Genomic DNA, 27,414 nt, shown 5'->3' on the forward strand with positions numbered 1-27,414 from the left:
GGGCGAGAGGCTGTGTTTGTGATAGAGAGATCCCCTCGAGATCGTGAGGGGACTATATGGGTGGGAGATCGAGGGAGGTGCATGCGCGATAGAAAGATGCCCCAAGAGAAATCGAGATAGACCATGCACATCTTTGTGATGGAGACTAAGATTAGCTAGTCATATACATATAGGGGGGACTGCGTGTGCCTACAATTGAGTGAGAGACCATCATACTTGGCTAGCTAGGCATGAGATTGTGTGTGTGTGCGTGTGAGATGGAGAGAGAACGAGGGAGAGAGATAGAGTTTTAGATGGGCCTATCGAGTGCGAGTGAGATATGCATGTGTATGTGTGACCTAGGTAGATGGAGAGTTTCAGAGAGAGGGGGGAGAGCTCCGAGACGACAGAGTGGTGTGTGAGAGAGTTATGGGCAACGAGCCAAGGAATTTGTGTGCATACGATGAGTGCACCCAAGATATCTAGTTTGGACTAGAGAATCATACATAGTGTGCGAGAGAGACCTATAGATGGAGTATATATGCATGCGAACTAGAAAGACCCCCCTCCCACACACACACACACACAAAGAGAGAGAGAGATGGAGAGAAAGCAAGATGGACCAACAAGGTTTGTGTGTTGGATGCGTGCGACAGAATTGAAGATTGTCGGAGAGAGAGAGAGAGAGAGAGAGAGAGAGAGAGAGAGAGAGAGAGAGAGCAGGAGTCCGGGAGAGGGGGAGGTCGCGTTTTATACATCAAAGACTGATATAAACCATGTCTCGATATAAACTTGCATTCAAATATTTAAATTGGAGAACATGTTGTCTGCAATCCACACATGAACGGATATATGCGTATATCAAACAAGTTCATTAATTTGACTTTCAACATGTTCATGGAGTACTATACTACTGTACAACATGCTACTCGATTGAGGTGTTCAATTTTGGATTTAGTTCACTATTTTGACCTGGTGAACGACCTATTTCATTGACTCGAGATATTTCATTTTGGGTTTGATTCGCGTTTTTGAGTGGGTCAACTATTTGTCATATAGTAAATCGCTAGCAACGAGCATGTAAAAACACATTACTCCCAAGCATCATCTCTCCATCTAAAAAAGAAGTGGCAAGCTAATATTTCAAAATTTGATTCGAATCGACTTGGTAAGGTAGACGTGGATGCTCGTTCTCCCAAATTTTGAACGAACCGTGAAACATCCTCTGCTCGGTGGAATTCGCCCGAGCAAATAAATGGGAGACGCGAAATTACTGTCCTATGTGGGACACGCATCAATTGGACCGTTGTACATCGAGGGTAGGTTCGTAACTTCATCCAAGCACGCCTTCTCCTCTGCCGAAATGACATGTGCCTAATAATTCATAAACCATGGTGGGCAAAACACGCTCTCCTCGCCCGAAATAGGTCGCGCCCACTATTTCAAAACACGCTCTCCTCGCCTGAAATCGCTCGCGCCCACTATATTTCAAAACACTCCCTCCTCGCCCGAAATCCCTTCCGCCTACTATTTGGGGAGAAGCAAAGTTACTCTATTATCCCCGACCCTCAGTACACAGACCCAAGCCGGGAAGCCTAAAGGCAGGGGTAGAACTGTAACTCCCCCTCACATTTCAGACAAATGCGTCCGTAAAACATGGTTCCACTCCCCTCCCAATCCCCCCCCCCATTCATACCTCGTGGGCGCCAAATCACCTTCTCCCCGGAAGCTCCCTTCTCCCGAGCCACGAAACCTCAGCCCCTCCTCCATGGCGCCCCCACCGCACCAATTTCACAGCCGCCCTCCTCCCGAATGCCGGAGACGCTGTCCATTTGCCGTCGTGCACTAGGCCGTGTGCCTCTTACTCCGTGCTGCTGGAGCTGCCTCGACAACGGCCGCGTGAACCATACCGGAGCCGATTCACCCCCGCCATTGTTCACGGTGCCGCAGCGGCTCCAACTTCGGATCCGTCCAGAGTCCCAGCGCTGCTTCCCCGTAGCCGTCGACCGTCGTGACATCGCTGTTTCCCTGCCGCCGGTCGCCACCGCAACCGCGCCGGCCTGACTGACTCGGCAACTCGACCTGCCTACTTCACCATGCCGCCAGATAGGTCGCACCCTCATCTCAAATCACTTCATTTAGGCATCAGTTGTCTGAATTTTTATTCTGGGCCAATCGATTCCCAATGGGAAGCAGCACCCCTCGAGGCGGCGGAGCTCCTAGGCTGCCGGTTGGCTAGTGTCTAACGTAAGGGCGCGGGGCCGCAAGTTCGCTGTGGAAGCAGCGCTTAGATGGATATCTTAGAGTTGTGTGGGTTGAAGGTTCTGCCGCCGCCGGATCTGGATGACGGGGAGTCTTTGTGGATTGGCCCGGGGGCGGCGCAACCACGACAGTGCGGTGGGGCGGGGAGCGGGGTTTTGGCCGGGGCCACGGACGGCGGAGGCAGGCTGCTCTCTTTGGGGAAGATTCCTAACAGTGTCAGCCAGGAGGCACAAGACGGCCATCAAGCCATCCGGCGTAGATCGGACAGTACCAAAATAAAATAAAATCGTGTGACCCCAATTTAGTCTTCAGTGAATGTCGTTCTTAACATTATGCGTTATCTGCATCTTCAGCCACACCGTCTTCCGACTCACCGCAACTGCTCCAACAAGGGAATCATATACCAGAAGGGAGCTATAGTCCCCACTCAATAGTTCCCTGCATCGAATGCGCGTGCCCGACATGGACAGCCACAACAACTGCAGGGCCATCGACAAGTCAGCACATGATGCTCACTCCTATGGATGGCGGCCAGATAGGTTCTACCCTCATCTTACTTGTGTGCGACATTTATGGCTTTGTTATTCATCTAAGCATGGAAAATAGATTATCACATTTCACTGTATATTCATGCTGATCTCTTACGGGTCTTGTTCAGGAGTTAATGTTGTTCCATAGTTCAGCTAAGATACTTGTTCTTTAGGTAACGTTGTTCCATAGTTATCATCCATCAGCCAATGCTATCCCACAGGCTGGTGATTATAGTATTATACCACTTCTAGTATTACCTATGTTGTTCTTTAATACTTTTGTGTGCCATCTAGTTAATCTCGAGTACAAATGATACATATTCTATAGCTTTCATCTGTGTTCTCCCTTTAGTTTTTGAGACATGTTGCTGCTAGCTAACCCCAGTCCTACTATTTATGTCGTCTCCTACAGGCACTCATTACATAAATCTAACTACTACTTGTCTTCCATGCATGTCCGATATAATTGCACAAACTGATATATCCACAAGAACCTCAGGGAGGAATGTAAAGGCTAATAAACTTGATGTCAATGATACCCAATATGATGGAACTTGTAAAGGCAGTTCTTCAGAAGACTTGCAGAAAGATGTTGAATCCTCTGTTGCAATGTAATGTCCTGGAGTGTATCTACTCTGTTGCAATGCCATGTGCTTAGCATGCTGATCATGCATGTAAATATGTCATGCCTTCCTGTTTTTCAGTACCTATTCCATTCATGATAACATGTTTTCAAATTCAAGTACTGTCATTCTACTCTATCGCAATGCCATCTGCTTAATTTGGACATCATGCTTCTGAATATCTTATGCATTGTTATTCATCAGTATGTACTTCATCTGTCTACCACACCATGTTTTTTTACATTGAAGTGTTGTTCTAGTGCTCTGTTGCAATGCCATCTTAGTTTCCCAATCATACACGTGTATGTTACCTTAGTTTTTTCTGTACGTATTCCACTAACATACAGTCTTACATTCAACTAGTGTTTTTTTACTGTGTTGTCCTGTCGTATCCCTAGCTCTTACACCATACTACCTCCGTCCGGATTACATGTTGCCGAAATGGATAAAAATGATGTATCTAGAACTGAAATACGCCTAGACCCATCCATTTTTTTCCGGATGGAGGGAATACATGTCAATATGTCATGCCTTTCTATTCTTCAGTACCTATTCCATCTCTCTGTTGTAGCATGTTTTATAATTGAAGCACCATTCTTCTATACAAGGCATGCAAGGGGAAGACGACTATGTTAGAATCTGAAGGGTTACAAACCAGGTCTTTGCAAAAGATCCAAACGCCAGGAGATAATAAACCAACTCCAGTTTTTATAGATACTGCTCCAGCACAGAGAAACCCAACTCCTACTGATAATAAGCAGATTCTAGTGGCCAAAGAACTAGTCCGCTACAGTCCAGCAAAAATATGTCAACTCCATTCTAAGAAGCGTGTGCGTATCCTTGCATCATGAAATTTTATAGCATGCTGATCATATTTTCTACATGTTTCTTACCCATCTCTCTTTTAGAAAATAAGCTTAATAGATAGAAGAATTTTTGCACTGGTATCGTCTGTGAGGAAACACTCTTGCAGGAATTCTCTATGCTCCAATGCAGATGTAAGTACCTGTTGTATATCACTATATTTTTACATCAACATGTATTTTGTTAATCAGCGTGAATCCAACCTTTATCTGATCTAAATTTAGTTGTAGCAAAATGTATGATTAAAGGTCACAATGTTGATTTTTGTAAGGAAAACTGCCTGGTAGTTTTGCATCCTGAGCTGCATGAGTGTACTATCTCATATCAGTGGGTTTGATTACTTTGGTTCTGCAATGGGTTTTCAGTGTTTTTTTTACTGTGTTGTCTTGTCGTATCCCTAGCTCTTACATCATACTCCCTCCGTCTGGATTACATGTCGCAGAAATGGATAAAACTGGATGTATCTAGAACTGAAATACACCTAGACCCATCCATTTATTTCCGGATGAAGGGAATACATGTCAATATGTCATGCCTTTCTATTCTTCAGTGCCTATTCCATCTCTGCTATAGCATGTTTTATAATTGAAGCACCATTCTTCTATATAAGGCATGCAAGGGGAAGACGGCTATGTTAGAATCTAAAGGGTTACAAACCAGGTCTTTGCAAAAGATCCAAACGCCAGGAGATAATAAACCAACTCCATTTTTCATAGATACTGCTCCATCACAGAGAAACCCAACTCCCACTAATAATAAGTAGATTCCAGTGGCCAAAGAACTAGTCCGCTCCAGTCCAGCAAAAGAATGTCAACTCCATTCTAAGAAGCGTGTGCATATCCTCGCATCATGAAATTTTATAGCATTCTGATCATATTTTCTACATGTTTCTTACCCATCTCTCTTTTAGAAAATAAGGTTAAATGATAGAAGACTTCCTTCATTGGGATTGTATTTGAGGAAAATATCTTGCGGGAATTCTCTGTGCTCCAATGCTGATGTAATTACCTGTTGTATATCACTATATTTTACATCAGCATGTATTTTGTTAATCGGCGTGAATCCAACCTTTATCTGATCTAAAATTAGTTGTAGCAAAATGTTAAAGGCGCCAATGTTGATTTTTGTAAAGAAACTGCCTTGTAGTTTTGCATACTGCGCTGCATGAGTGTACTATCTCATATCATGCACATTACTGAATTGTAGTGCTGCTCTGGTTGCCCATTCATTCATTGTGTCAATGTTGCTTTCGTATTACCTTACCTAGCTAATGATAGTTGTGCCATATTGTGTTAATTTGGTGTTGGCTAGTTGCCCAAACATTCATTGTGCCAATGTTGCTTTCCTATTATCTGACTTGGGCAATGATAGCAATGCTAGTGTCTTAATTTGGTGCAGGCTGCTGAAGATAAGAAGACAAACTCTGAAAACAGCAAGGCAACCCCATTGTTTCTTTCCGATAAATCTAGGCCAGGTAATATGGCAATAACTCATGATTAATCTGTTTAGTTCCCCTCCTAATTTATGTTATGATGCAGTGGTCGAGACACTCTCCACTATCAATAATACAAGCCTGCCAAAATCGCCATCTGAGTCTGTACAGTATCCTCTGTCTCGAATGCAACGGAAAAAATGTATGTTTGTGAACCAATTAATGGCTGAAGGAATGATGGAAATGGCGGAGGAATCAGAGGTGCAGAGTCGTGCGACACAACAACTGATCAATGTTTTCAGAGACAGTGTAGCAAAGCAGCAAGAACTTGCCCACATGCTTATGGGCGTCATCCGTGCTGAGGTTGCAGATTGTGACGTTGTAGATCGTTAGGTTCTGTTCATTTATTTGCACTGGCATCAATCTTTGATTGCCCAGTGGATGTAATTTCCTGTAATATATGCTGGATGTGCAACGTTTTTCCCTGTATGACGAACCTTTGCTTGATCGGTTTTGGTCCTGTGCATAATTGCTCGTCGTAATGGGTTCAAATTATCTAATTTGTCCTAAAGACATGTACGAACTTTAGTGGGCCCATTAAGTTAATGGGCTGTTACCAGGCCGAAAGTTAATGGTCGGCCCTCTTAACTCCCGGGTCGTTAACAGGCCGACATCGAAGCGGGCAACAGGTGGGCCCAATTGATTTCATGGGTCGTTAACAGGCCGTTACTAAGTTCGGGCTACATATGGCCCAACTATATTGTGGGCCTTTAGCAGGCCGAAAGAGACAGCGGGCTTGTACTGGACCATGAAGAGCATGGGCCGCTAAGAGGCCGAAAGTCAGGTCGTATTGTAAATGGCCCAACTATGTTGTGGGCCTTTAGAAGGCCAAAAGAGAAACCGGGCTGGTATTGGACCATGAAGGGCATGGGCCATTAAAAGGCCAAAACTCAGGTCCGACTACAAATGGCTCAACTCATTTATGGTCCGTTAACAGGCTGAAAGGCACACAGGGCCGGGGATTGGCCCAACACTTAAATGGGTCACTAAAAGGCCAAAACTCATGTCCGACTACAAATAGCCCAACAGATATATGGGACGTCAACAGGCTGAAAGACACACCGGGACGGAAATTGGCCCAACACTTAAATGGGTCGCTAAAAGGCCGAAACTCAGGTCCGACTACAAATGGCCCAACTAATTTATGGGCCGTCAACAGGCTGAAAGACACACCAGGCCGGAAATTAGCCCAACATTTAAATGGGTCGCTAAAAGGCCGAAAGATGTACATCGTGAAAATTGGCCCATCCATTGAATGGGCCGTTAACAGGTCGAAATCTCATCGGGCCGATATTGAGCCCAAATATATAGCGGGTTGTTAACGGGCTCGAACTGACGATGGGCTGCAATGGTGTCAAATCTTTAACGGGCCGTTGACGGGCCGAATTGGCACATCTCGTATGGGCCGTGGGCTTAAATGGACCTGATACAAGTAGGCCTTATATGGGCCGGCCTGCTAATTTTTATTGGGCCGGCCTTTTTCACCGGAATGGGCCACTGTTGGGCCGTGCCACATGTCGACCTATCATAGGCGCCTCCTGTCCAATGAGTGGATGACATCTGTCCCAACGGTAAGGCAACACGTGTTTCCGCCGGCCAATGATGATTTTACACGTGGAAAATCCCCATTGGTCCGGGCTGTTAACAGGTTATCGGATCCAAAACCGGACTCGATAGCTTAACGGCGTTCCATTACGGTGGATGCCACGTGTCGGTCACCCTTGACGAAAGCACTTCTGTGACGCGTGATTTATCGTCATGGAAGTGGGCACTTCGGTGATGATAATTTTGGTAATGTCATGGAACACTTCTACGACAGCACAGGTTTGACTATCTTGATTCTGTCATAAAATCGTCATGGATGTACATGCATGACAAAAAACGCGACCTACTGTGACAAACACGTATCATCACGGAAGTGTATTTTTTTGTAGTGACCACGCCTCCAGCGTCATCTTACCTCACATGTCGGCTACTGTTGTGGCTCCTCTGGTCCTCCAGCTATGCCATCTTTGTCACCTCACTTGCATGTTGTCTTCTTCGACCAGTAGGAGCCCAGCGAGAAGAGGTGCGCCATCTACCGTCGAAGCCAGCTACATCGTAGAAGGCCCGAGTCCTGCCCCCCCCCCCTGTGCGGGAGAGAGCGCACACGCCGGAGGAGGAGCTAGAGGCGCGGGAGAGGGTGCTCATGGACGAGGAGGCGGTGACAGCGTGGGAGACAAAGCTCACGATGGGGATGTTGCGCCGAATTTGGGGATGAATCCATTTGGAAGAGAAGAGGGAAAAATACAGATTTGTCCAAAGGGAAAAAACCAGAGCAGGTCTTATGCCGTGAGGAACAGAGTCGTCCGCGCGGGGTCAAAGAGAACTGTTGGTTCTAGCTGACTCATCCAGTCACCATGCGCCGAGATTTATATGCGTCTCATCGGGCGACTGGCACCACATTCGCTCTGAATCATAAAAAAATAATCGTAAACTCTAAGCTTTTGGAAACACTAAAAATCAAACGACATAATTTTAGACATGACTAATTTAAGGACCCTGATAACTGTCACACGTGTGGCACGAAGCAATTCCGCCCTAACATTTTTTATAGCAAGCTTAGTTACACGAGGATGATAAGTTCAGTTGTGAAACATGGCAACTTTCTGTTTGGATGGCCAATTTCAGTTTTTCTGTGGGTTTTTTCTAATAAAAAATTTAGTTGTAAAAAACATCAGGCCGGTGTTACTTTGTGCCACATGTGTGGCACTTATCTTTTGGGCAATTTAAAGTTTTTCATGCCAATTTATATTGGTGCAATGACGATAAATTTATTTTGCAAGCACGGTAACTTTCTCACAAAATAAATAAACTATGACAGATTTGTCATGCTCACCAACTAAAACTTGTCATCCTCCAAGAACATAATTTTCCATGAAGAAACATTCGTTTTCCCATGCTAAAAAATCTGATGTTGATATGTATCCATCATATCTACTTTTCCAAACACTTTTGCTCTTGTTTTGAAAGGTAATTTGCATGATTTGAATGAAACTAACCCGGACCGACATTGTTTTCAGCAGAACTAACATGGTGTTGTTTCTTGTGCGGAAATAAAAGTTCTCAGAATCGGACGAAACTTTGCAGAGATTTTTCATTGAATATATACAAAATATATTGGAACGAAGATCCATCGGAGGGGGCCACCAGTTACTCACAAGGAAATAGGGCACGCCTACCCCCCAAGGCGTGCCTTGACGCCATATGGGTCCCACTGACTGCCGTCTAACCTAATTCCAAGCCTATAAATTCTGTTTACCTAAGAAAAAAATAAGAGAAAAAATTTCATTACGTTTTACGATACGGAGCCGCCGCCACCTCCTATTCTTCCTTGGTAGGGCTGCTATGGAGTCCGTTCAGGGCTCCGAAGAGGCGGATTCATCGCCATCATCATCACCTATCCTTCTTCATCATCAATTCCATGATGCTCCCCGTCGGGAGTGAGTAATTTCTTCGTAGGCTTGTTGGACGGTGATGGAGTTGGATGAGATTTATCATATAATCAAGTCAATTTGTTAGGGTTTGATCCCTAATATCCACTATGTTCTGTGATTGATGTTGCTATGACTTTGCTATGCTTAATGCTTGTCACTAAGGCCCGAGTGCCATGACTTCAGATTTAAACCCTCTATGTTTTCATGAATTTATTTGAGTTATGATCCTATCTGCTAGTTGTATGCACTTGTTATTGTTCTGATCCGTAAACCTCAAAATGACAATATTTGGGATACTCTCCTACTGTAATTTGAGGATTTCTTGTATTCACCGTGTGTTAATGCTTTGTTCCGGTTCTCTATTAAAAGGAGGCCTTAATATCCCTTAGATTTCCTTATGGACCCTGCTGTCATAGGAGGGTAGGACAAAAGATGTCATGCAAGTTCTTATTATAAGCACGCATGACTATATACGGAATGCATGCCTACATTGAATTGATGAATTGAAGCTATTGTGTATCGTTCTAGGTTGTGACTGTTATATGATGAATGCCATCCAACACAAATATCGATCATTGATCCAATGCCTACGCTTTTTTGATATTAATCTTTGCTAAGTTACTATACTTTGCTGCTACTGTTGCAATCACTACAAAATTGCTAATGTTACTATCACGGTTACTATTGCTACTGTTACCGCTAGTATCAAACTATCATACTACTGCTGCAGATATTTAGCTCTCCAGGTGTGTTGAATTGACAACTAAACTGCTAAGGCTCATAAATATTCTTTCACTTCCCTTGTGTTGAATCAATAAATTTAGGTAAAATACTACCCTCAAAGACTATCGGGATCCCCGATACTTTTGGATTATCAGATGTCAGATTTATAGTGGAGTCATAAGAGAAACTCCAATAGTTCCCTTGAAAATCTTCCCGTAAAAGTGGCTTTTTGCCTTCTCGTAAAAGAAAAGGTAACTTTTGTCAGTTCCCCTAAACTTCTTTCCCTAAATGCATTTTTTACTTTTAATTAAACTAGAAAATTAGATAAATTGGTAGGACCCGCCGACCAATGACACCGGCAGGCGTGCGGTGGCCACCGGCGAGGCCATGGTGCGGGCAACAGTGGCAGGGGTGTGGCGACGGGGCGGATGAGGCGGTGACGGACCGGTAACGGCAGCAGGAGACGGGCAGGCGCTGGCGTGGGCAAGGTGGTGGCGGGTGGCGATGGCGGGAGACAGTGTAGGCGAGGCGGCTGCCTATCTATACCTACTAATAAAGGGGCTAGCTATTGCTTCTTACTATCATAATTTCGTATTATTTTCTATCCGAGGTGGTACTATAATCTGGTGTATCTATATATCCCTGTCCGTATTTGTGTACGTAAAACACAAATCCCACCAAAAACGCTTCGTTCAACGTTCTGCTCGTACGCACCTCTACATATTGGGCCATGTTGCTTTTTTTTACCACAATTGCTGGATGGCCTTTTCTTATGGGCCACGGATGGGCCTTCTAAAAGTCACATAAAAAAGATAATGCTTGGTAATCAAACTCACGACTTCAAGGATCAAAAGGTGGCTGCACCGACCGACTCAACTATCCATATTTCATGTTATATAATCCCACCTCGCTCCTTTAAGCAGATTGCGACCAGTTTATATAGGATCACATGTTTTCTGAAATATCAATATCAGGACTAAAAAACTACAACCAAGAATTGTGGGCTATCTCAAGGAAGGGATATTAAAGGAAGGACTCCATCCTTAAAAAGGAAATTATGGGGCTGGATTTATCAAGGACGCAAGGCAAAAATAATCAGGAATTGTGAGCTGCCTCAAGGGGAGGTGTATTAAAGGAAGGATTCCGTCCATAAAAAAGGAAATTATGGGGCAGGATTTTCAGATTGCGGACTTGCAAGGATTAAGGATGGATGCACGTGCGCCCTACTTGAGAGGGGTTGAGGAGGATGGATTTCACGACTGTGATCCTCAAGGAGAAGGGATTGTGAGAGGGACGTGCTGTAGGGGATTCGAACAAAGTAATGCAGCTCAAAGAAATATACAACATTGTCTTTAAGCTTTGCAATTTCAGCATACATATTTTTTAATGCCCTAATTAAGTTACCACTGGATGCCTTTATCACCCTCGACGCATCGGAGTTCCTTTGGCCGAACCAACACACCATCAAAACCGCATCAAAAATCATAATCCATTCAGATGAAGCAGAACTTGAATCGTGCTTCCTAAATGATGAATTTTAACGTTCAATCTATACCAACCGTCGCAAGACTATGTCACGGTCAGTAAGAGATTTTCCAATTACTAGAATAATGTAGATGTTGTCAACTTCCTAGACTTTGTTCTTGGTTCGATTGTTATCATTGGACGCATGCCATGCTCCATACCAGCCACAGATGTGAAGCGGATGTTGCATACTGTGGCATCACCTCGACGCGGTCATCGAAATGTCACTCCCATGTAAACTTTTGTGTTACTTTTTTAGCCTTGTCCGTATGAGTTTAGATCAGTGAGTCTCAAGTTAGCCCGGTCTACGAAGCTCTATCACCGTCACCATAAACTGAATGCTGGTCGTTAACATTACTCCTCCACTACTCCTCTGGCCTCCTCCCCATGGACAACTAATACACCATCATGGGTGTACTGCATCTAAAACAATGGAGGTGAGAATGAAACTCGGAAAGCTGCAAACCAAACTGCATATATTTGCTAACAGTTTTGCAAAAACGGTATGGTTGAAAGCACAATTCTTCGTCGTCTTGGAATAATTTATGTGGATCATAAATTAAATAATATTTGTATTTTAAGCCATGCTAGGGAAGACCATAAAATTTTATCCCGTTGCAACGCACAGGCATTTTTGCTAGTTATATTCTAAATAATGCATCGGAGTTCCTTTGGCCGAACCAACACACCATCAAAATCGCATCAAAAATCATAATCCATTCAGATGAAGCAGAACTTGAATCGTGCTTCCTAAATGATGAATTTTAACGTTCAATCTATACCAACCGTCGCAAGACTATGTCACGGTCAGTAAGAGATTTTCCAATTACTAGAATAATGTAGATGTTGTCAACTTCCTAGACTTTGTTCTTGGTTCGATTGTTATCATTGGACGCATGCACCATGCTCCATACCAGCCACAGATATGAACCGGATGTTGCATACTGTGGCATCACCTCGACGCGGTCATCGAAATGTCACTCCCATATAAACTTTTGTGTTACTTTTTTAGCCTTGTCCGTATGAGTTTAGATCAGTGAGTCTCAAGTTATATTCTAAATATGAAAGATGTGTCCCTGTTTGCGACGCACGATGAAGGTGAAGTGGGGGTCATCCAGTTTTATAGGAGAGAGAGGTCCAGCAAGAAATGTCCCAATACAGCGAGAAACCGAGCGGGAATGCAAGGGTCCGATAGAAAAAGGGAAGGATTTGTCGTGGGGTGGAGGAGTTTTTGTCTTGGGCCCACTTGTTGGACATAACATGTCGCATTGTCCTAATAACCACATTTCTCCCCCATATATGGTCTAGAATTGGGCAGCCCAGACTGTCAAGATGGTTGAATTTCGGGGAACCTACTAGGCGTCTGTTTAATGTCCAAACACGTCTGAACATATGAAGGGGATGAGCTTGGACCTTGAAGACAACCTTAATCATTTATTTGATTTATTTATATATATGCATTATAGCCCATAGAAACGCACGAACGTTCTACTAGTTTTGTTATACATATTTTGTATATCTCAAAAAAAATATACATATTATTAGGAAAGTCTAAATTATGGAATATGAAACTTGGAAACTATCCTATCATGCATGTTTGATATGTTTCATTCAATTTTCACACATCCATGAAACAAAATCAAGATCCCATGCAAGAGACACACGGCAGAAGTTTATTTCCCGATTTTTTTTAAAAAAAAAAAAACAAGCGTTCTGATGGGCATGTGCTGAGGTAGCTATTGGCGAGAAGTCAGGACCGATCTACGGACGACGCAATGAGCGCCTCGCGGTCCATCTCGTAGCCGCACAAGTATTTCCACGCGTGGCACTCGACGCCGTCGGCAAGCTTCTCGAGGCATCCCGTCGTGATGTTCAACATGAAGACGCCCTGGCTTGTGCACCCTCCTCCTTCTCCAACGGTGAACATCAACGTGCCGCTCTTCTCGCCAAACCAGCGCAGCTTAAACGCGGTTTTCATGGTAATCCCGAGCTCGGGTAGGCTGATGAGTTTGAGTCGGGCCTGTTCGTGCCCCTCCCACTCCCCGCCGGCAGCCGTCTGGGTCTCGATGTAGATGAAGAAGTCCGTGCATCCCAGGAAGCCCACGTAGAGGAAGCTCAGGCGCTTCCCGTCCGCGGAGGTGCCCAGCAGGCGCTCGCCGGCGTAATAGTGCGACTGCCTGTAGGGCACCGGACACATATCCATCGGCTCCGACGGCGGGCCGTCGAGCCGCACGCCCAACGCCTCATGGTGCATGGGCCAGTAGGCCGCGCCGCCGACCACGACGGCGTGGCCAAGACCGCGCAGCATGTTGGCGCTGATCTTGGCGCCGGGTTTCCTTTCTTCCGGCCCCCAGCGGCATGCGACGCCGGCGTCGGCGTCGGCAGAGGAGCAGGAGCGCAGCGCCGTGAAGCTACGGCGGTTGTAGACGAGGAGCACGCGGAAGAAGCCCGACGGCGCGGGCACGTCTAGGTCGTCGCCGGTGAGTATCGCACACACGTAGTGCCCGGGGCAGTGGTCGCCGGAGAGCGGAGGGAGCATGGAGATTTCCCCCGTCATGGGGTTGCACACGCTGAGCGTAAGGCCGTCGGCGCGCGCCTCGCGCCGGAGCTCCAGGACAACACGGCCGTTGCGGGATGCGACAGGGCGGGCGTGGTCGAACAGCCCGGCGGCGACGTGTTCGAGCTGGGGGCGGGGGCCCAGGAGGCGCGAGGCGGCTTCCGTCGGGACGAAGCGCGGCGGCAGCGCGGGGGAGGCGCGGGGGGCGCGGGCTTCCTGGTGGAAGAAGCCGAGGGCGAGGTGGGGGAGGAATTGCGCGGGCGGCGGCAGAGAGCGGGAGATGGCGTCGGCGTGCGTGGCCACGGCGTTTACCGAGTGACTGCACGTCGCCCCGCAGCGGACGATGTCGGTGGCGGACGAGGACACGCCAGGCAGAGCCTTTTTTCCCTCGGCGCCGGCGCGCCTGGTCCGGTGTCGTTGCTGGTGCCGCCACAGCCACCCGTTGGTGTACGGTGGTGGCGTCGCCGAGGGACGGGCGCGGTCCCGTCGAAACGGCGGCATCGGATGCGCGTATTTTTAGGTTAGGTTTCCAATCAGTTGCAACGACTTCTGAGCCCACGAGTCCATCAACTAGGTGCCTCCATATTTATGCACCCACCCCCTAAAAAAAATTATGCAACCCCAGGGATCGATCCGAGTCTTTTTTTGATTTTTTTGGTGCGGTTTTTACCGATCCGAATCTGATCGCGCATTGATCATCCAGGCCCTGGGCCGTTATTACCCCAGCCTATTCAGGCCTACGCCCATTTCCCCGAACTAAATTGCCCTAAGACCATTACCATTAATTCGTATTTTCTCATCATCAACTAGCTAAAATTGATTAACCCTAGGATTAGGATCTTTTTTCCTTTATCCTCTATGCGTATTTTACATGCCACCCTAATTTGCTATAGAGAATTTCTATTTTTTATCAAATAAAAATAAGATAATATCTATATCTATACCTACTAATAAAGCAAGGTGCATTTCGTTAATTTTCTCATCCGTTCAACACGGAAAATAATTTTTTCCCAGAATTTTGTATGTGGCCCAGTAAAGCCAGCCCACTTTTTTTCTACCCGCGTAGCTCAGAAAATTTTATTTTCCGCACCGGGCGAACAATAGTCGGAGCTTCACACAGGACAACCAATAATGGGTTAGCCCATTTTGCTTTGTCTCTCTGTTTTAATTATATTTTTAATCTCCATTTCGTATATATTTTTTCCCTTCCATGTTTATTTTTCTTTTAGAATTTGTTTCTTAAATTTACAATTGTCAAAAGCATTCAGAATTAAAAAAATTTAAAAATCAAATTTTAAAACGTTCAGAATTCCAATTTTTTTTGCTATTTTCAAAAATATCCGGAACTTGAAAAAGTTTCCCATTTTTCAAAAAAAAAATTCAAAATTGTTTGAGATTTCTAAGAATAAAATGGAATTTAGAAAATGCGCCAAATTCTAAAAATATTCTTATTTTAGTGAAATTTTCATAATTCAAAATAATTTTTGCCTATTAAATATTTACATTTTCTAAAAATCTTAGTAATTTTCAGCATATGTTTCCATTGAAGAAAATATTCACAAATTGAAATAGTGTTCATGTTTTTATTTAAAAAATTGTGTTTCCAAAAAATATTTTCGAATTTTAAAAGATGTTCCCGTTTCAAATTTTGTTCGTATTTTTTCCAAAAGTGTACATAATTTTCAAAAAAACTGTTTAGAATTTAAAAAATGGTTCATGTTTGATCAAATATTCAAAAACTTCATACCTTAAAATCCCCTCGATTGAAAGGAAAGTAGATTGAATAATTAATGGCTCGTCTCTGGCATAAGATGATGTAACAAAACTCCTAAATGTCCTCTATCAATGAAGGGAAAAATAACGAATTGATTACTTCACAAACAGCAAAACTGAGAAGCTAAATGTTCCTTTATCGCATGCACATAGGGTTTTGCTTGCACATATAATTTTCACTAACTTTAAATGCATACTGTATTTTCTCATGTTGCAACGCACAAGCATATATGCTAGTAAGATATTATTGTAGGTAGCATGGGAGGGGAGAGCAACTGCAAATCCTATTTAGCGTTAAAGGCGCCGGATGCAGTTCATGCTGCAAACCGGCGCGCACACAGCCTCAGCTCTGGGCCGGCCCATTTCACATTTTGTTCGCTGTTTAAATAAATGGACTAACCAATTCAACAACTTATCTCTTGTGCGTAACTACTTTTTTTTACATTTCTATGCATAGGAAATGCTTTCTAACTTTAGCTCCCGTGAACCTCTAAATGAAACTTAGCTCATGTGAGTATTTTTTTGGTCATATTTTTAGGTTAGGTTTCCGATCTGTTGCAAGTTGCAACGACTGGCGAGCCCACGAGTCCTCCACCTAGGTGCCTTCATATTTACTAATGCAGTGACATTATATCCAACTTGGTAGAACGCGATTCATATTCGATTCAGGCTGTTACATGAATAGCAAAGCACGATGGCAGCACCCACCCAGTCCACTACTGGTTACACAATATATATTCCACAGATTGAAGGAAATATAGTCCATTGATTCCATCATTAGAATCTCTCAAAGATATAGGAGGAACTAAGCACTAATAACAGTAATGGTTTGGTTAATTACATCACTTTGAGCATGTCATAGAAATGATGTCGGTGATGATGTAGTATATGCGGCTACACATCAAGTATATTTGTTGTTGAGTTGTTGAGGTGCTCACAACCCAACTAAAAATGATGTCGTGAGTTGGGCTTGGACCATCAATGTGGTTATGGTGATGCTGTCCACGGCGCTGCCATGAAGTACCTGATCGACAAAATAAAAAGAACCAGTTCCTTGTATTAGGATAGAAACATGAGCACAATAAAAAATAGAACTTAATAAGTATCTGATCATAATTTCAAAACCATCATCATCCCTAGAAGTAGAAAAGGTCGGAGAGGTCGCCTATGTATAAAAATTTGGCAAGTTAAAGGTTTCAGGCCTAAATAAGCATCAGCTAATCGTTGATATTTTGAAAAAAATTGCATCTTACATTAATTAAACATCACAGTAAAGCAAAAGGTCACATATGACACAGTTTGATGTATGGAAATCATGTAAGAATCACTACGGAGTACTTCACAGCAGAAAGTAGTGGCATCACGGGTTCAAAAAAGAGCACATTTTCTTAGTCCAAATGAATCCATTGGTGAGATAGGAAGAAAGCAGAGGAGCATTGCATCTAGGAGACAGTGCTAACAACCCAGTGAAATAAATCATGCTTAATGCACAAGCAGTACTTGGTTCGGCTGCAATCTACTCGTATGATTTCTGTACTATTCTCATGTTACCCAAAGAAAGAGGGGGGAGGGATTAGAAGAGACTCAATCCCTAGGGGATTGGGTGGGTCGTGCTGTCTCTGGTATGCTGAGAGAGAGAGAGAGAGAGAGAGAGAGAGAGAGAGAGAGAGAGAGAGAGAGAGAGAGAGAGAGAGCAGCCTGAGCGGAGGCCGCAGGTCGCCTACGCGACGGAAGATGAGCAGGGGAAGATGGAGGGAGCCGCCGCCGTCGGGGCTCCGGCGGGACTGGATGGAGGGGAGGGCAAGGAAGGAGTAGGAGAGTAACCTATCAAGTGCTTTCTCTGAATAAAAACCACTATTGTGTTTTCTGCATCATATTGTACGGCACTGAACCAAGCAACTGGAATTGACAATGTAATGAGCCATTGCCCTTTTAGTAAGGTAAATATCATCCCTATGACTATAACCAATAGCAGGCACCAAAGTAAACATCTATGAAGGACTGTACACACACTAAGAAAGGCACTAAGAAAGGCACTAAGAAATTGCTAATACAAAAACCAAAATACTGATCCGACCTTGATCTCTAATTACAATTGCAGCACACATTTGACAATATATTTCTATCAAGGATTATCTTTGTTTTGCATAATAAAGTAATTCTACACTTGGAATGTGTTGATACATCACCATCTATTTTTGTTATGCCAGTACAACGGTTCTGAATCCATTCGACAACAAACAATACCTAAAATGCATCAAACCTAAGTAAAATAAATGGGGGAGGGGTGCTACCTGAACACCGAGGAAACCTGCAGCAAACCGAACCACTGCCGGCTGGAAAGGTGAGGCAGAATCAACACCAAGATCTGTACCTGCAAAACAAATTAGGCAGCACACAAACAATAAATCAAGTTTTGATCCCCTGTCACGTGCTAAAACTTTGTAAGATAGTAGGAACATCTATTTATTGGTGCATCAAATCACTACTAAAAAAGCCTGAATAACCGATGGTTCAACCATGTGCAAGTACCTAAGAGTAGGCTGCTTTATCATGGAAGGAGGCATTTCACTGGTAGACATGGCAGGAGCAGCCTGATTTTAGTCGAAGAACACCTGAGATAGGACACGGTAACAACAATAAAAGAGGGAACAAATTAGCCACAGCGTACTTGTACTTCCATACACCTACAAAAAGAACACATGAATAAGGTCCGGGAACTATACTCTAAATAATTCTATAGCTGCACGAAAACTTGCAGGAGAAAAATTTGAACCCAAGCACAATGCAAGCAGCAGGACTACTGTGGGGAGTTTGGGCTGTGTCAGATGTGCCCTGCCTTCTACCGTGACCGTCTATTTTCATCCATGGATTTTACCCTAGAAACCTAGTGGGGAGCTAGCAAGAAGTGTGCGCTTCTAGATAAGCCCGGTGGCGAACGGGATACAGTCAAACACCATAAATGGTAAAATGGGTACTGTGATAAACCTACACATCCACTACAAAAATGACAGCAAAGCTAGATAAATCTGTGCATAAACTGATAATGCTTGACATAGTAAGAGATACATGTGTAGCCTGACAGTATATACAGCAGGGCTCACAGAATATTGAAATTACAAATGAATTGTTAATTTTAGCCCTTTAATTGGAAATATTGAAAGAAAAAAAATCTCCGAAGACACCCTTTTCGGCAGTGTTCACATGCATAGAATAACAAAAATAACAATATTAACAGTCTATAGATACTGCACTAACCAACAATACTCCAATTAAGCTAATAATGTATCTCTTTGTCCAGATCATGAAGCAGAGAATAAAAGACTTGTATGCACTAATGTATACCTCTAATTAACCACTACATGGCACTTATACATTTCTGCATAAATCATGCATCCATCCGCGACTTCAAATGAACCTTAACTGCCATAGTATCTAAAAAGCTTCAATATCATTGAAACAATATCTTCCATCACTTGAACTGCCCAAAGGTGAAAGCCATTTATTTCAGGATAAAAAGGAGTGTGAATCGACGAAATCATCATAATAATCCAGTTCACTTGGGACATACCTGCAGTTTCAGAGAACAATGAAGCAGTCAAATATAAATAACAAATCTCAAATTACTGAAACATCAGTTTCACATGATAATCCAGTGAATCTAGGTATATAAATAGTACAAGTAAACTGAAGAATATATCTCAAAAAGAAACAAGATCACCAGATCTGGTGCATCAATGTACAAATAAACTGAAGAATATATGTTAAAAAGAAACTGAAGAATATATCTCAAAATAGAAAAGGAAGGTAAATAAAGAGAAATTTCTCTGGACATATTTTCATGTACTCACCTCTCCTTCATCAAGTCCTACATGAGCACGCAATCGCTTCCTAGAATTAATAACTTTCCTGTAAATGATGAGGCACCCACTACGCAGAGCGACCTGAATATCCCATCTTGACAGATACCTGCAATAGAAGAGTTCCGACTTGTTATGTATGAGACAGGGATATCATATTGTAATGCACTGCATCCATTTACAACCCCGCTAGTTCAGTGTGGCGACTGGTGAGGCCAACAATAACACTGCTGCTACAAGCTGAAACCATGTCCTGAATTTCATATATCGACTGACACGTCTTTCAACAGTTATAGAACATGTTGATCACCCTTTATATTTGATTTTTTTGTCAGTTTCTTTTTACTTATTTAGTAATACTTTGCTCAACTTCATACAATAACCATGGTAGGTTGCACCGATTATCCCAAAAAAGACACGGTTATGTAGCGGTGCTCTGGACTCCGGAGATTTCTACCAAGATTGAAGACAACATATCAGCAATTTGGCATAGTTTAGGAGCATATAGAGTATTACATAGGGAATCTGCTGCTACAAAAGCCAACATCTTAGCCTCCAGGACATGGGCAACCACCTTGCCTGCACTGAAGTGCCCAACGCAAACTGCTGGCACATTTCAGCAAACATCTGGCGTGCAGCTAAACAATGGCGCCAGGCACTGGCAACGGCATCGAGACATGCAATCCCAACACGAGAACCCACATAGACACACAAGCAGGATTCTTCCAAGCTCTGCCAGCTCACCTGACGATCTCTGGGCGCTCGCACCCGAAGCAGAAGCAGGCGGTGCGGATGAGGTTTGACTCCTTGGACGGAGCACCAAAGCCGCCCGGAACTCTGGCGACGCGACCTCCCGGCACACCTTCTTCAGGTCCGGTTGCGCCTCCCCTGCCTCGACGACCTGCACGCCTCCCCCGTTCTTGGTGAGGTCCAGCATAGTGGTTGGGCCGGAGGAGTTGATGGAGATGGAGCACAACACCAAGCCTCTGCCCCGCGTTGCGCAAGCTCGGCTCGCCGCCCCCATGGGGCGCAGGTGGTTGTGCTCACCCTCGTACGTCGCCCCTACCACCGAGCTGTCCTCCGCGCTTCTCTGCACCTGCACCACCATGGATCGCACCAAGAAATCAGTGACATAGCACAAGCTTTTCAGACCGTACAAGTACCAGATGGTGCTGCAGCTCAATGCTCGTCGAATTGGGTGGAGTTTGTAGGATACCTTCTTCTTGACAGGGAAGCCTCCGCCCAATTCGACACAGCGGCACAAATTCACACAGCAGCACCTGCACATGACCGCATCCAGGCATCAGATCCAAAAAATCACCTTTATCTCTCACCAGATCCATCTACTTATCCAACAACACCAGTCTAAAGAGGCACACCAAAGCACCAAAGCATCTCCAGCGGTACTCCTAACTATCATATGACTACTCATCCAACAACATCAATCAAAAGGGGCACACCAAAGCACCAAAGCATCTCTAGAGTTACTCCTAATTGCCGTATGACCTCAAGACTATACCTCTCCTTGACAACAAATGCATACTTCAGAAAAAAATGCTTCTAGATCTAAAGCTCCCCTGGACAGCAAACTAACAAAATAAGATAGCTCCAAAGAGCCCCTTCCTTGGAACCTAGCTAGAGTAGTAAAGAAATAAGAAACAACAACTCCTGTACAAAAACATAGCCTTCCTGCATGCAAAAAGGAACAAACCCACCAGGGTTCCTACCAATGTCCAGCCAAGAATAAAAGGCATATGTCCACACCCCACTAAAAACAAGCACAAATTCTTTTGTCCCTTACCAGAATCAAGACAAAAAAGAAAAGAGTACAAAAAACACATGGCCATACATGTATACATCCAACCTAGAATAGAAGAATAGTGAAAATAAGGAGGAGGAGAAGGGTTGAACCACTGATCAGTGAAGGCCAGATAGAAGGATGCACTGGTGACAATGGACGATATCTTCAGCAAATGGAATCCACTACAGGTTGAGTAACAACTGGAATTTGATACATGAGCACTTCCTGCAAAATTGAAGAACAACACACATAAGAAGACAAAAGTAAAGCCAGATCTGCCTCTCCATGAACACCAAAACAAATCCATCTGGTTTTCTATTCCACGCCCAAGCGACCTGAAATCTCTAGCTTTAGGGAGGAGAAGGGGGGAGAGGGACCTGTAGGTCTAGTAGGCGCGGTAGGAGGGTGATGCAGTGCAGGAGGGCCCGGACGGTGTCGGGGAGGACCAACCGGCGGCGCAGGTGCAGCGCCGGCCTCCATGGCGACCATGACGCTAGGTTTATCCCGGGCTCGAGCTCGCCACGGCCGCTGGCGCGCTCACCAACGCGTCCACACGCCCGAGCTAGCTCGAGATCCATCGCGCTCACCATCGAGCCACCGCGCCCGGACCCGGCCCGCCCCTCGACCCTGAGCTTGGATGGGCAGGGCGAGGGGGGCGCGGGAGGGGAGAGGAGGCGGCGGCAAGGTGGGAGGAGCGGGGCGCGGGGGAGGAGAGGAGGCGGCGGCGAGCGGGACGGCCGGGCGAGGCGGCGGGGCGGGCGAGCCAGCGGGGCGAGCGGCTGGGAAGGGGAGAGGAGAGGAGGCGACCAGGGATCTACGGGAGCTGATAAGATTTTATACCCAAAAGTGAAATGACTAAAATGCCCTTGGGGGGCACTGATTTTACACGCGGTGGCACGGCCAGGCGATGGCATGGCGACGCGGACGGCCAGGGTCGCTGCCAGCTCGATCGGATGGTTAGAATTGGTCCACTCGGAGATCCGACGGCCAGGACGCGCTCGGGAAGACGATCGGACGGCTGCGAGGGCACATGGCCTGAGATTGCTTCATTTTGGTTCAGACGAATTGGTCCACTCGGAGATCCGACGGCCAGGACGCGCCCGGGAAGACGATCGGACGGCTGCGAGGGCACATGGCCTGAGATTGCTTCATTTTGGTTCAAACTCTAACAATGGGATGCACCCACCCCCTAAAAAAAATTATGCAACCCCGGGGCTCCATCCGAGTCTTTTTTGTCCATTGAATCTAGGTGCCTGCATATTTATGCACCCCCTGAGATCGATCCGAGTCTCTCTTTTTTTAGCGGTTATTTTATGGCTGGGACCAATCCGAATCGGAAGCTGCATCGATCATCCAGGCCTTCGGGCCTAGCCCCTATTAGGTGCATCCATCCAGGCCTTGGGGCCTAGCCCCTATTAGGTCTAGTCTATTTAGAGGATGGTTAATACTAGGAAAATTGCCCGTGCGTTACAGCGGGAGAAATAAATCACCACACATCTCAAAATGGCTCATTCATGTTGTCATCTATTTTTGTCATCATCATCCGTAGTGGTCATATTGTCCACCTATTCGTGACGAACATGATCAGTCTCAATGCCTTGAGGTTGGTCATCACACTCTAGCACACCTTTTTGCAAGTCCTCCCTGCATGGACTTGTAATTTTGCCGACTCATAATGATGGTGGAGCATAGACGGACGGATTTTTATTCACTGCAATTTAAAACTAAAAAAAGGTGTACATTAGGAATAATCTTCTTGCTATCATCCAAACAAATCTTCTGGTTGATTTGTATTTCCCAAAGCGATAGTATATGCATAGGCGGATCATTTGCCTACTGCAGACAAGTATATCAAAATAATCTACATACATGTTTAATATTTTGTTGGACAAAATATGTTAAGACTGCGCAATGTGGAAAATAAAACAATTTAATGTTCAAAGAAATATGGAAAATAGAAATAATGGAACCTTTGTCTTGGGGAATATTGTGACCCTCGTAAGTCGATTCGTTCAAAATTATGGTCATATTATGTGATGCATAAGCTAGTTCGTTGGAGAGATGCAAATTAAAACATCTTAGCTTGGGAATTTCTATGTATAGTAATACATATCAGTCTCTTTGTTTATTGAGTGCAGAACCGTGCACACTACAACCACGTTGGGAATTGAACAAACATATGCACATAACTAAAATTTATACCGCAAAAATAATAGATAAGTAATCCAGATGCAACTGAAACACCATGAGGAATGTACATGTCCCTAGATCTAATAGCAATTGTTTTAAGGGCACTGCAAATGTAATCGGTATGAGGTTATGAGGTCATGACAACTGAAACAGATTAGAGTAAATCAACCAAATGAAGTGATCATCATATCATCAAAAATCGTTCCAACGATGCCAGGTTCCAGCTCAACTATAGGTGGATGGTGTGCAAAGCTATTATATGTCAGAAGAGTGAACCGTGGATCTCCATAGATTGGTCTAGTTGAGCATCAAAACAATGTCTGTGATGTCAACATAGTACATGTCCTGTGAGCTCGAAGGCACCATCCAAGATGAAAAAAAGTTCCTTGTTGCATAGTTTTCCTTTTTGGTCCTGCTACATACCTTTAATTAATAATTAATATTAATTGTAGTTGAACATGGCAGCACCTCCCATTCCATCTCAGCCATGAACCAGAACCACATGTTCAGAGACCCATTTGCAACTATCTAAGGTAATCGGACACCTCTGATCACAGTCCTCCTACTTCTCTTCATATCTTCATTCATGTCCCCACACAAGCCCTCTTTCTTCTTCTCTTGTTCTTTTTTTCACGTGTCAATCCACAACACCACGGAACCATCACCCCGACCCAAGCCAGCCAGCCCATGCACATGTATGTCCCAACAAGCCCCTCTCTTTGTTCTTTTTTTTTCACCCAACCACATATCATCTCGACCAGCGCCTCACTCTCTGTTTTTTTTCTTGTCTTGGGCTTCTTGATGATTCTTTTGAAACTCCGGCCTATATAAATTGGTGGATTTTAATACAAAGGGGTGATGTGGGAATATTTATTTGTGCATCTAACTTTCTTTAGAAGAATTTGTGCATCCAACACAGTATTCGTGCGCATGACCGTAGGCTAGGATTTGAGCACACTTGGGCCGGACTAACCTCACAGGCCGGCGCACCTATCTCTTGAGGCCCAGCCGCCCCCACTACTCCAAACCTGGCCAAATGGGCCGGCCTTAGCGTGCCGGCCTGATAGCCCGCGTGCCCGGCCCGTCATGGGCCGGCCCGGCACGTGGCTAGACAGGCCGTGCCCGGCACGAGGCCCGCCTGAGGCCGTTCCTGGGCCGCGAGGCTCCGCACGCGTGCCAGCCCGGCACGGCACGCCTAAGCCAGTGCACGCCCGGCGGGAGCGGAGGGGAGCGTCCAGATTTGAAATTTGGGGGCGTCTCGCGCGCACAAGGCACAGCTGCGTAGGCGCTGGCCGCTGGCTACCTCACTGGATAGTTCGGGTGGGTCCAGCCGTTGCATGCGAGTTCTACTGCGGTCCATTTATAACAGTACAACAACGTACACGTTAAAAAAATCTAGTGCGTACGAGGGCGAGAAGGAGCGCCTCGCTCGGTCGCTCGTGCCGCCCGAGAGGCAAGCATGCCAGGTGGGCCGTCGTGCCGGCCCGTGAGGTTGTTGTGCCGTGCCTGGGCCGGAGAGGCCAACATGCGTGCTGGCCCGGCACGGCCCGTGTAATGGACGTGCTTGGGCGGGCCGTGCCGTGCCTGGTCCGTATAAGTCTGGCCGTGCCGGGCCGGGCCGGGCCTGAAAGTGCGTTATATCGACTAGAGGGGGGTGAATAGGCGATTTTTATGAATTCTTCACTGAGGAATTTGCGGGTGAGGAAATTCCTTAGCGAAGAACTACTTGCAGCGGAATAAGTACTCAGAAGTAAACATAACAGGATGCAAGCATGGTCATCATGATGAAATGAAGACAGGCACAGAGTACAGAAAGCGTAAACACAGGATGAAGACAAACATACTGAAGAAATTGAACTGAGGAAATTGAGAAAGTCTTCAGTCAAAGTCTTCAAACACAGATATGACAAGCACACAACACAGTAATGAGGAAATGAAAGAGTTGAGGAAATAGAACCAGTTGGCTTGGTGAAGACAATGATTTGGTAGACCAGTTCCAACTGTTGTCTCAGTTGTACATCTGGTTGGAGCGGCTAGGTATTTAAACCTGAGGACACACAGTCCTCACCGTATTCTTCTTGAACTAAGGTCACACAGACCTCATCCAATCACTCGTGGTAAGTCTTCAGGTGACTTTCGAACCTTCACAAACTCGGTCACTCAGCGATCCACAATTCCTCTTGGATGCTCTAGACCATGACGCCTAACCGTCTGGAAGAAGCACAGTCTTCAAAGGTAACAAGCGTCGGATCCACGCAGGATCAATCTCTTCAGTGATGCTCAATCACTTTGGGTTTGTAGGTGTTTGGGTTTGGGTTTTCCTCACTTGATGATTTTCGCTCAAAGTCCTCGGAGGATGGGATGCTCTCAAATGACAAATGTCAGTTTCTCTCGGAGCAGCCAACCGGCTAGTGGTTGTAGGGGGGCTATTTATAGCCTAGGGAGCAGCCCGACATGATAAGACATAAATGCCCTTCAATGATATGACCGTTAGGTGGGTAGATATTCTGGGACAGCTGGCGCATAACACAGCAACGGTCGGAAATTTGAGTATCAAATTCCTCAGGGCTATCATGTTCCTCACTGTGTAGGCAATCCGCACTGGCGAATTCCTAACTCCTCAGTCAGAACAAATTCCTCAGAGACCATAAGAACTTCGTCTCTGTCACTGAAGAATATGACTGAAATGTATGAGATTTCCAATGGCTTCACTCGAAGGGATTGGTAGGTGTAGGATTTTGAGTTGAGCATCACATGGAAATTTTTCCTTAGTATTTCCTCGACCCCCTTTAATAGTACGGTGTTTCCTATGACTCAAGAACGAGAAAATGAAACTACGAAAACAAAAGTCTTCACGCTTCATGTTCCTCAAATGAATACCAAGTCTGCATGGTCACACCAATTTCTTCACTTTCAAAGTCTTCAGAAAGTCTTCAAAAATCCAAAGTCTTCAGTCGAAGAACTTCATTTTTAGGGGTCGACTTTTCTCTGTAAATATCAAACTCCTCATAGACTTATAGACCTGTGTACACTCATAAACACATTAGTCCCTTAACCTATAACTCTTCAATACACCAAAATCACTAAGGGGCACTAGATGCACGTACAGTCTCCCCCTTTTTGGTGATTGATGACAATATAGGTTAAGTTTTCAACGGGGATAAACATATGAAGTGTAAATACTGATATTGAGGAATTTGATTGCAAGATATAGAAGAACTCCCCCTGAAGATGTGCATAGTGAGGAATTTGCTTTTGAAGCAATGCACACTTGAAGAGTTGAATCATGGAGACCTCCCCCTATATCTTGTAATTCATACACGCATTTGACATAATATATGAAGAATTTGAAATGCATGATGAAATATGGTGACTGATGTAATTCAGCATGCGTGCAATAACATTAACAAGGAATAAGCATGCAGAAGAAACAACAAAAGTATCATGCCACCATAGAGTTTTAAGTTTACAACTCGATCCAACAAAGTCATCAGAAGAACAAGAGTTGTAACTTAGAAAAAAATGCCCATATAAGATAGACCCGCTTGAAGACTAACTCAAATTCCTCCCCCTTTGTCATCGAATGACCAAAAGGTTCGAAAATGAGGGCTAACGCCCCTGAAGAATATCAAGTTGATGAAGGAGCGCCAGCGTTGTTGGGGTCGTTTATTGATGTAGGGCCTGCCGCAGTGTCGTCCAAGTCTTCATGCTCGTCGGTGTCACGCGATGAAGAATAGGAGCTGGCCACCAAGGACGGAAC

At 44.9% G+C, this 27,414-nt stretch overlaps 2 protein-coding genes across 6 annotated transcripts; both read right to left on the reverse strand.

The window, feature by feature from the left end:
- Positions 1 to 13,123: 13,123 nt before the first annotated feature.
- Positions 13,124 to 14,571, reverse strand: LOC123143756 (uncharacterized). The gene has a single exon (XM_044562733.1). The coding sequence runs from the start codon at positions 14,529 to 14,531 to the stop codon at positions 13,224 to 13,226; it is 1,308 nt and encodes a 435-aa protein (XP_044418668.1). The 5' UTR covers positions 14,532 to 14,571; the 3' UTR covers positions 13,124 to 13,223.
- Positions 14,572 to 16,502: 1,931 nt separating this feature from the next.
- Positions 16,503 to 22,249, reverse strand: LOC123143757 (WRKY transcription factor WRKY62). Of its 5 annotated transcripts, none has more exons than XM_044562734.1 (9): positions 21,842 to 22,249; positions 21,575 to 21,689; positions 20,880 to 20,943; positions 20,408 to 20,759; positions 19,655 to 19,772; positions 19,149 to 19,374; positions 18,336 to 18,418; positions 18,098 to 18,177; positions 16,503 to 16,827 (listed from the first exon to the last, which is right to left on the reverse strand). In XM_044562734.1, the coding sequence occupies exons 1-5, from the start codon at positions 21,951 to 21,953 to the stop codon at positions 19,672 to 19,674; spliced, it is 744 nt and encodes a 247-aa protein (XP_044418669.1). In that variant the 5' UTR covers positions 21,954 to 22,249; the 3' UTR covers positions 16,503 to 16,827; positions 18,098 to 18,177; positions 18,336 to 18,418; positions 19,149 to 19,374; positions 19,655 to 19,671. The 5 variants fall into 5 exon arrangements, 4 of the variants coding, with proteins under 4 accessions (XP_044418669.1, XP_044418672.1, XP_044418670.1 ...); XM_044562737.1 differs by having other exon boundaries at positions 18,336 to 18,490; XM_044562735.1 differs by having other exon boundaries at positions 19,149 to 19,284; positions 21,842 to 22,248.
- Positions 22,250 to 27,414: the final 5,165 nt, after the last annotated feature.

The sequence above is a fragment of the Triticum aestivum genome, chromosome 6D (assembly GCF_018294505.1).
Source record: "Triticum aestivum cultivar Chinese Spring chromosome 6D, IWGSC CS RefSeq v2.1, whole genome shotgun sequence".
NCBI classification, from domain to species: domain Eukaryota; kingdom Viridiplantae; phylum Streptophyta; class Magnoliopsida; order Poales; family Poaceae; genus Triticum; species Triticum aestivum.